Below are 10,534 nucleotides of genomic sequence, written 5' to 3' on the forward strand. Positions count from 1 at the left end.
TGTTCAAACCTTGCTAAGTAAGCTAACAATGTTTGGTGAAACAGAGAATTAACTCTAAAGTGTAAATTAAAGTGCTATTTAAACCCATGAATAACCCATTGGGCGTTAGCCCTAATAAAGGGAAACAGGGAACCACACGAGGCAAAGAAAAAATCTTTTGACCTCGGTGGGAATCGAACCCACGACCTCCGGACTAGATCTACCGTTACTCTGCCGACTGAGCTACGAGGTCGCACAGAGAAAGTCGGGGACGATTTAGGATGGTGAATCGCGGCGAAGAGAAAGTAAGGGTATATATGAATGTTGTGCCGCGTAGCACTGGGAACACAAATGGTGAAACAGAGAATTAACTCTAAAGTGTAAATTAAAGTGCTATTTAAACCCATGAATAACCCATTGGGCGTTAGCCCTAATAAAGGGAAACAGGGAACCACACGAGGCAAAGAAAAAATCTTTTGACCTCGGTGGGAATCGAACCCACGACCTCCGGACTAGATCTACCGTTACTCTGCCGACTGAGCTACGAGGTCGCACAGAGAAAGTCGGGGACGATTTAGGATGGTGAATCGCGGTGAATCGCGAACATAACAATGTTTGGTGCCTGCCCGCTCTGAAAAAAGAACCCTGCACTAACATTAAGACAAAAAATCAACACACCTCCAAGAACTTGCTCTTGCAGTTGCAAATTAGTTCATTAGAACATTAGAATTTGGTACAAAATTCCATGCATGGCAAAATGAAGAAAAAAATTTTTTACAGAAGATAGAATTTGATTCTTTGTATGTTATCAATTATGCCTCATATTTGATTGTTTTTGTGACCAGGAATTTCCAAATGGCCTGACATTCACTCCCAAAAATTCTTCAAGTCAACCACCGCTGTCAATTAGATCTTCTCCTTTCAAAACAAGACATGTTAGTAATATCCCCGAAAAGTGTTGTGGAAACCGCACATGGCCAGATGTCTTGACCTCTACCAATCACAGCCTGAAGCAAAAAGTTCCTCAGCCGAAAAAGAAAAAATCCATGAAGGAGAAAAATATGAAACCAAGAGTGTTGTTTGCATCTCAATCTGTCCATGAAAAGCAGGTTGGTTCCGAGGAAGATAAAGCTGAACTCATTCTTTTGACGTGGTTAAAAGCTCGCATAAATTTTTTCGAAAAACATTCGCGATCTCGAGGGAAATTTTCTATTAATTTTACCTTCGATAACTCTGACCCCATTTGTTGCGTGAGAAGTCGATCCAAAGAGCTCTAGCTGTCGTCCAAAACATTGAATTTATTTTGAAGCAGCTGTGAATTTACCTGTCTTCGTTTATTTAGAGTTACAAATACTTGTCAAGTATGTCACGTGACCCTTACAGTACATTATAGCCCAGATGAGCTACAGTTGTTGGTTTATATCGTAAAATAGGTTTTGGTTAGTCATCGTGAGACAAACGATTCCATTTCTCTTTCAAAAGTAGTTGGTTTCTTCATAAAATCATTTTCTTTTTTCATAACTGTTGCCTTCTCCACTGGACCTCTGTATTCTGATTGAATTATGACGACAATTTATTCTGTATGAATGAAAATACACTGATCGCCTTTTCCCCTTACTTCCGATAATTTTCCCTCGACTCTCTTTGAATCAAACTCCCGATCAAGTCTTTATTATATCAGGACCTAATAGGAGGTAAATCAAAGTGCTCTGTGAGCAAACTCGTGAATTGACACATGATTTTTTAGATTATGTTTAATGTTATCTGGTTTAGGGAATTTTGTGGTTGATTGTCATATCTAGAGTACGAGCAGTAGTTCAGTGTTCGTTAATGTAGCAGAGAAACAAAGTAACGTTGGGATAAGAAGGCATTACAATTGAAATGATCATGCTATTACATTTGACAAGGTGGATGATGTCATGTGTTTTAAACGTCTATCATTTTTGTTTCTGGTTCAAAAGAAAAGGTTGGAAGTAAATGTGGGTGAAAAGTGAAATTTACTGTCTTTCGTTGTAAATATTAGAAAATCAAGGCAATACTGTCTTAATGAAAACATTAACGATTCCCTCTTTATCAAATGAGACAAACGGGAACGAGTTTTGAGTGATATAACTAAGCCAAGCCTGCCACCGTCATTTTGGATCTCCGCCAGGGTAGATTTAGGTCACGTGCTAGGCAACGTATGATCAATAACAAGATAGAATTTCATTTCAGGCCTATTTATCAATTTTGTGGTGTGTAACTTTCGCATTTTAGTACGTTGTTTGTATGTTGAATCTTCAAATTGTCTTGAAACTTAAAAGAAAATTGTTCTTTAAAAATTCTCTGAAAATCGGTAGCTAAAATTGTTTGTTTAGGTGTTATCTGATTTTCGTGTTAACTTGTTATTTCGTCAGTCGCCGGCATCTTCTGTTGCTTCTCACAGGAAAAACACACGCGACGAAACGTAATGATCAATTTTGTCCTCAATCTCACGCTATAACAGAAAAAGCTTTTGAACATCTGTAAACTCCGAGCGCTTCGCAGTAAGTGATATTTTCAATGAATCTTCGGATTGTTTTCAAGTTCAAGGACTGTAAATTACAATTTTATGAAAAACGAGGGTTGTTCTGTTATTTCAGTGTGAATCCTTGCATGCCTGCCAGTCGCTGGCGCCGCTTGTTGAAACTAAAACGAAAAAAAAAACTCTTTTAAGATTATCATTGGCTTCTTTTTCACCCCACCACTATTCTTAGCAACAAAGGTCGCCATTTCGTCTGTTTATTGCTCGCCAAAAACTATAAAATGCACTCAAAAGCCTAAAATCTAAAAAAAGTTTACAGGAATCGACCAATCGAGCGAGCGAGCGAGCGAGCGAGCGAATGCTATTCCCCACATCGTACCTATAACTCGCTCTTGCGCATGCGCGCAATTCACGAGTTAAAAAGCCGTCGTGTATCTTTCTCCCGTGTGAAGTCTGGAGCGAGCCTCGACATCATACACGCGTTCGATTAAAGAGCCTCATTGTCATGCCAGAGACGGCCGCTGCGTTAAGGGAACGTTCTGAGTACTTGCGACAAACTTCTACGAGCAGAATGCCGGCGATCGGTGTTATTTACCCTCCGCCGGAGGTGAGAAGTATCTTTCCTTATGTATGCAACGTTTTTGTGGTCATACAATAAGGCGTTGTCTATGTCGTATTTCACTCATAAGACGTCACGTTGTAGGAACACTATTTGTCTCGTTGCTTTTATTTTGACTTTGCTTCGTTTACCTAGGAAATATCAAAGTAAATGAAAGTTACGTTACTTTCGAAAAGTCCTGTTATGATCGTGTAAATGCTGCTTAAGTGAATTAACTTCCCCCGAACGAAGCGAAGCTCTTTCATAACTAGTCTGTCATAGGGGTATTTTATTCATAGTAGATAAATCATATACATATAAACCTTGACTTGATGCTCAGATATTGTTGACAAGACTGCGAGCTTTGTTGCTAGAAACGGTGAGTAGCAATTCATAGTATGTCAATAGATCGACATTAGACGTAAGAATTTAAATTACTGTAATTGCATGTTTAGATCATACACGTCTGAATGATTGTAAAGATGCTGTGAATACGAGTGAGGTCTTGGTTGACACGCTAGTATTTGATTAGATGACCATAAATTATTTTCATAGGTGCAAGTTCGGAAAAAAAAATTACCTTAATAAAGAAACTTTTGATTTAGTGTCATGAGACCAAGGAAATCTCACTGGCCAGTAAGGAGAGAATCTCAAGGAGCCAATGAGAACTCAAATGAAAAACCCATATTCTGCACTGCTTTAAGAAAATGTGGTGATCAGGTGGCATTCAGCTTTAGGTTTGGATTGTTTCAGTGGGAAGGGTGGTGTAAGTTTATGTGAACAGTTAAAGAACAAAGAAAAAACTTTGCAATTCCAGATTACTTTTAACACTCGATGGGATTTTGCTCTAAAAACACAACAGCAGTTGCCTCAGTGTATAATGGAAATGCATCCCAAGAAACTGATATTTTAGCATATAGCACTGTCTGTTCAGTGACAGTGTTCAAGTAAAAGCATGATTATAAAATACAACTGGTAACCTAGATGTACATGCTCACTGGGGATTGTAGACAGTAGAATTTAATTTATTTTTGATATTATCATATGTCTTGTGCCAATCTGTAGTTCAAACTAGATCAGAAGTACCTACCTGCAATCAAACTGGACATGGAATTTCATTTCAGAACTTTATTTTACATACATGTACATGCAGTTTTTGAAGCTATTAATAGTATAATCCACAAACTATATGATACCTAAAGAAATTCAATATATGATGTTTTCATCAGAACCAGAGGCCATTCCAGCTGCTCCTGCTCCACAGAAGGTAGAAACACAAGGATGTTTAATAACTACAATATTGACCCTTATTGACTCTTTCACTTCTAGGATCTGAGAGAAAATTCTCTAAATGGAGGCCAAACAATATAGATCTTTCAGAATTAATCTTGAGAATTGGTTGTTACAGCCTGATGTGATACCTGTTTGTCAGTTGACAGTACAGAATTAAAACTCAACACTCAATTCTCCAAAGTTTAGTCAACTAAATCTTTTCCAGCCTCCATGATGACCAAAAGTGTCACAGCTTGGAGTGCTTCAGATAGGCAGTGACATTGCTTTGCAAAACTCAAAATGGTGATGTTCATCATCAATTTTTAAGCATTGTCAAGGATAAATGAATGGGTAGCTTCACACTTTGATCATTTGAACACTATTTCTCTTTGATTTTAGCCAAAGCCTCTGATGCAGATCCCAGTGACAATTTCAGAGCCACCTGTACCTAAAGAACCTCCCCCAGAATTTGAATTCATGGCTGATCCACCATCTATATCTGCATTAGATCTGTGAGTAAACTTAAAATTTGCATTTCACTAAATGCATGCCTTTCTCTTTAGAGTTGTGTACATTCACAATCAGTAACCTTAGGTGTATTTTACTATAAATTGTTGTTATTGTACTTGATTTTAATACAATCTGTTTACTGATAATCCACCGAAAACTGACTGGCATGTTACTGCTGTTCAGTTGGTACTGATACAATGTACATGTGCTTGTAGCCCTAGCTTTCTGAAATATTCTCCCCAAGATACTGTCACTGTACGGTAAATTGTTGAATTCTTATGACAAGACTTGCCATGCATTATGTCTTTAATTCACCTCAATGAAATATTTTTGAAGGAATCAATTCAGTTGGTAGCTATAAACTGAGAGTTTTAATTAATCCTCTCTGGTCCACTGGTGACCAAGGAGGAAATTTCCATTACCTAGTACACTTCCAATCAGGAAATTTGATAGGAGGAAAGAAATATATCAACTGGAGAATACTTTTTGATTTAACACCAAATCTTATAAGCAAAAGTAAGGAAAAACACTGTAAGATGGTGTAGAGAATTGATGCAAAAGTACATGTAGGTCTTGGGAGTGAAAAGGTTAGTAACTCACTCAATAACTTTTCTGATTAATGCAAATCATTGTTTTATATTCCTTTGAAACACACAGGAATATTGTTAAACTGACTGCACAGTTTGTGGCAAGGAATGGATGTCAGTTCTTAACTAATCTCATGAACAGAGAGCAGGTACTTTTGCCATGAGACACTTCACAAACATGAGACAATTCAGTTACCGTAAAAACCCACAGATAAGCCGCACCTTTTTTCCAAAAATCGTTGCTAGAAATTGGGGGTGAGTTTATCTGCGGGAGCATTTGAAAAAGGTGTTGTGAATGTTTTCCATTTTCATGTGCGATCTAATGCCTGGTTACTAAGCTTCGAATGTTCTGCTCGTGTTCTTGTTGTTATGCAAAAATCTATGAAAAACTGTGTTGAATGAAAAAATTCTTGTCAACAAATACCAGAAAAAGGTCAATCATATGGCAAAGTTGGTAGAAATGATGTTCATTATGAGTAAGACTTTGAAGTATTTTCCATTGCAATGTTAATAGTGGGTTTATGTTCAATGAACAGTGGATTAAGAAGACTTCTCAAGACTCAACTTTGGATTTTTTTTTATTTCTTTCAAAAAACTTTTTTTCCAAAATTTGAGCTGCTAAATTCAGGGTGCAGCTTATCTGTGGGTTTTTACAGTATTCATGCACTATTAAAAACATTATATATCTCGGTTAGTATGTGCATTATGATTGGTCAATTTAGCATGCCATATTCCAGTGTATGGCCCACTGAATTCAAAAGTTTGTTTGAATTGAAATCTTCCCTCTCTATTTGAACCCAGAGATATGATAAAAATCTTACTAACCTTGTCTGTACTGTTAGTTACCTTGTTTTTTTTTTCCATTCAGATTTATGGCCTGGGCTAGCTTTATGACCTTAAGTGTCCAAGTTGTTAACTATTGCTGCTATGTAGTAGCCAAAACTTTCTACTTGTTGTGGAATCAAAATGATATCATTTTGGGTCCCTTGGTAATGATGATAACACTCATAGAAACTTGATTTAGACTGAAAAGACTGATCATAGGGAAGACGCTGGTGTAAACTTGTGATCAGTATATATAAATAATAATGAGAGACTTACTCCTCTTACCAGAATAATAATGATATATCTTAGATTTTTGAAAGAGCCATGGTGATATGCTGTTACAATCTTTATTTATTTTGCAGAGAAACTATCAGTTTGACTTCTTACGGCCACAGCACAGTTTGTTCAACTATTTCACCAAGCTTGTGGAACAGTATACAAAGGTGAGATTTGCCTCAAGATGAATTTACTTGTTCAGGGCCTTGTAGAAAATGGCATCATTCCTTCTTCATTGTATTTTCATATGAACATGATCATGTACTGCAATAGGAGTGATAACTGTATTGAGTAAATCTTACATTTTGTCAGGTTTTGATTCCCCCAAGTGATATCAAATAGAAGTTGCAAAAGGATGCTTATAAACCCAAAGAGGTATCAGAACTGTTTACTATGTTTTGACAAAGTTAAAATCATTTCTTAAACAATGACTCTCATACTTAAGCAAATCTTTATTAAGCAATAAACCACCTTTCTACTGGTTTACAAAATTACCAAAGCTATAGAAAGAGCGGAACCTTTTTTTCGAGGGTATATCATGATATGCACGTGGAAACTGGAAAGGCAACCAATTTCCTCTGCATTGTATTGTAAGATAGTAAAAAAAAAAGTTCCCCCTGGAAATTGTGAGACTTTTTTTCTCATGCACCATTCACATAGATCCACCAAGATATTCAAAATATTAGTAAACTATCTTGGTTTTAATTAAAGAAAACTTTTAGTATGTCTGGTGACAAGCTTCTGTGTATTCTAATTGTCAGTCAGAGAAGCTGAGATACTTTGCATCTTTTTAGATTCTGGATTGTGTCATGTACCGTGTTGAGTGGATTAAACAGCAAGAAAGAGAAAAAAAGAAATTAGAGGATGAAAAAGAAAAAGGAAGAGGTTGGTCTCTGCTTGATTAACAACAGCATTGCTGTGAAACTTAGAATCAGAGAATTATTGTTGTTGAGCCTTTCTCGCAAATTTGGAAATGACAAGAATACAATCTTATTTATATGGCTTCTCTGAAGGGAAATATACATGTGCGTGTAACCTCAATAGCAAGAATGATTACAATTTTAATATTTCGTATTGAAAATTGCAAGTCAGTGCAGCTCATATGATGAGACATTCTGATATGTATATACACATAATGACGTTTTATGGGCAGACAGACAAAACGCTTTACTTTTCTTTTAGCAGTTTGTTTCTATTTCAGATTTAACTCTGGTTTTAAAGTTCTTTTTGAAAAGAATTTTACTTTCTTGTTGCATGTTTATGCCAAATAGTTTGTTCTGAGTACGGTAGCTATCAAGGTCTCTCCTGTTAGTGCAATCTTTTCTTACTCCTGGTGAGTTGCAGGAGTTTCATGTGTCTATTAAAATTTCTCCATTGGCTCAAAGTTGATTTGCAGTGATCAGTTGAATAGGAAACTATTATATTCTCACAATAATCCTTTCCCTTCTTGCAATATAGTTGCATTTGCATCAGTGGACTGGCATGACTTAGTTGTGGTGGAAACAGTGGAATTTAAAGACAACGAAACAGGTTGGTTTCTCACATTACATTTCTACAAGAGTAAAACCCTCTAACTATGATATCGCTACATTATCCAGCATTCAGGTTGTGAGGATATTTAAACTTATCAGATAGATTCTATTATCTTGATCTAGCAAAAATTCTTGTAACTAATTTACAGGTGATGTGTATTGGCTAGAAGGGCGGATTAACAATCAAATCTCGGGAATTAAAGAGTTCATTGATGAGTGATCTGCTTGACAAAATGAAAAAATGGTAATCCCAGTTTCACAGCTGTCTAATGGGAAAGCCGCTGAAAACCTGCGTGGAAAAGAACTATGAAACAAACAAAATTTTACACTTGCAGATAAAACTTACTCTTTTGAAGCATCTATTTTAATTTATTAAGATCCTTATATTGTGTTGTTTTAGCCAACTTGCCTCCACCAGTAAGCAGAGAACAGCTTGGAGCCAGGATATTAGCGCAGGAGCGATACGAACAAGTACAGGTGCGTACAGTACATGTAGCTTGTGATCAATTTAAACTTGATAGTTGCATGTAGATGCCTGTTCCATGGTCCTTTTTAAGACCAAAACTGAAATGTTCATGATTATTTTTTGTAGGATGATGGTCCTACGCCAGATGATATGGAAGTCAACATGGATGTGGAGATGGAAGTTGACGAACCAGAGCCGACATTGTTACAAGTTCCTCCACCTCCCCCTCCTATGAAGGATTCAACTGGGGTAAGACAAGCCTATTTTACTACATTCGTGTACCTATCGATCTACCCACATTGCACCTACACCTTCGTCAGCATGTGTAAAGATTAAAATTTGACTCTGAAACAAGACTCTGAAAAGGAGAATGGGAGAAGAGCTCTACAATATGTGGTTGTCCGCGAACGCCTTATAAGTGTGCTTCTCTTTGTGTGTATGGATCTTTTGTAAAGACTGTGACGACCATGTTATTTTCATCTTTCGCGTGTGCCGCTCTCGGAAAACTGTTCTCATCTCGTAAATTATAATGTCCGCGGACAAATACCCAGACACATTTTCGCGCCAAATGGAAGCTATTGTTTATTTAGCCAGTTAAGAGGACTGTTTGAAAAAAACCTGTAAGAAACATTTTCAAGTTTGGGTCACAGGTTTAACCGTACGGTCCGACCCCTAGCAAGGGCATTTGTGTTCAGCTATGGTCACATCAATCCTTCCTGATGTTGTGTTTTTCGAAGCGACTATGACAATACATGCAAATACTTATTCTGTGACTATTCTGTTCTTATGTTGTTCTTCAGGCTTTTTGGGATTGTTACGACACAACATTTACCTGCAAAAAGCTACTTCGATGAAGTGGAAAGACGAGATATGGCCACCCTCCATCCCATCATTTCAAGGTGTGTTCTCCCTGGAACCGAAGTGCACTCGGATGACTTGGCCTCCTACCGGCAGACGGACCAAAGAATTAACAACATAAGTGCACATCAAATGATTGTCCACCGACTCAACTTCGTTGACCCAGTCACTATGGGGTTGACACCCAAGAAATCGAATCCTGCTGGAACAGTTTAAAATTGGGCCAGAAAACACGCCGGAGGATAAGGAGGGAAGACTTGCAGTCCTACCTCGACGAGCAAATGTGGCGTCGGTGGAGAGCGGGAACCGCTCAGCAATCCATGCAGAACTTTTTGGCCGTTGTAGCCAATCAAAATCTAGTTGATAATCCGGTTTTGTATATACGCTACGGTTTTTACTTTCAGTTTTGGGAGAGACAGGTAAATAAACAATTAAGCTCTGTCCATGACTATGTTGAATAGGTTTTACATAGGTTAGGTCTACTGACCACACTGGTCCGGAAAGATTTTCTAACGAAACGACGTATTTTTAAAATATGCGATTTCAACTTGAATTTTAACTCATTTTGAAAACCGACCTTTTCGAATTCCCCGATGTTGATTTTTCTTGTAACACTTTTTTTGACGGGATGATAAGGGCTTTACTATACACATCATCTAGCTGCATTTCTTTTTTTTTGCCGTAGAGGACAATTATGATAATGCAAAAAAAAAAAAAAAAAAAAAAAAAAACCAGTTTATTCATTTTCATGGATAGAGGCAAAGCTCTTTTTGGATTGTGAGAGAAAAATAACGTTTTTCAAAGCACCTGCGAAAGTGTGGTCGGGGCTTTGATCTTGGAAGTATTTAACGCACAACAATCACAGTGTTCAAAAATAAAACTTGATTAAAAAGTTCAAAATATTGGTGATTCAGTCGTAATCCTTTCTTAGGGAGAAAAAATAGTAACATTTCAAAACTAGAGTGCGATACGAATGTTGTTGTGTCGATAGATGACGCTGTTATTAGTCAGAAAAAAGGTGCGACGATATTCAGTTTTTTTTTTACCGCTTCATATGCGTGTCTTTTCCTTTCTTTAATTACCCTCTAAAAAGTTACAGTAAAAGTTCAAAGTAATATCTAAATGCAA

General features: G+C 37.2%; 1 protein-coding gene across 3 annotated transcripts in view; it reads left to right on the top strand.

Annotated features, from left to right (window-relative positions):
* The first annotated feature begins 2,951 nt into the window (after window positions 1-2,951).
* Window positions 2,952-10,534, top strand: part of LOC149045745 (splicing factor 3A subunit 1-like) — an 8,912-nt gene continuing 1,329 nt past the window's right edge. The window contains exons 1-8 of one of the 3 annotated variants that reach the window (XM_089207116.1): window positions 2,952-3,096; window positions 3,421-3,459; window positions 4,310-4,347; window positions 4,752-4,864; window positions 5,520-5,598; window positions 6,637-6,717; window positions 6,863-6,925; window positions 7,345-7,428. In XM_089207116.1, coding sequence (XP_089063242.1) covers window positions 2,988-3,096; window positions 3,421-3,459; window positions 4,310-4,347; window positions 4,752-4,864; window positions 5,520-5,598; window positions 6,637-6,717; window positions 6,863-6,892 — 489 coding nt within the window. In that variant the 5' untranslated portion in view covers window positions 2,952-2,987 and the 3' untranslated portion in view covers window positions 6,893-6,925; window positions 7,345-7,428. Of the gene's footprint in view, window positions 3,097-3,420; window positions 3,460-4,309; window positions 4,348-4,751; window positions 4,865-5,519; window positions 5,599-6,636; window positions 6,718-6,862; window positions 6,926-7,344; window positions 7,436-8,008; window positions 8,081-8,482; window positions 8,560-8,674; window positions 8,798-9,348; window positions 10,309-10,534 lie in introns of those variants that run through there. The other 2 variants (XR_016186806.1, XM_089207117.1) reach the window with 2 other exon arrangements.

The sequence above is a fragment of the Pocillopora damicornis genome, chromosome 5 (genome assembly GCF_964200805.1).
Source record: "Pocillopora damicornis chromosome 5, jaPocDami1.2, whole genome shotgun sequence".
In the NCBI taxonomy this organism is placed as follows: Eukaryota; Metazoa; Cnidaria; class Anthozoa; order Scleractinia; family Pocilloporidae; genus Pocillopora; species Pocillopora damicornis.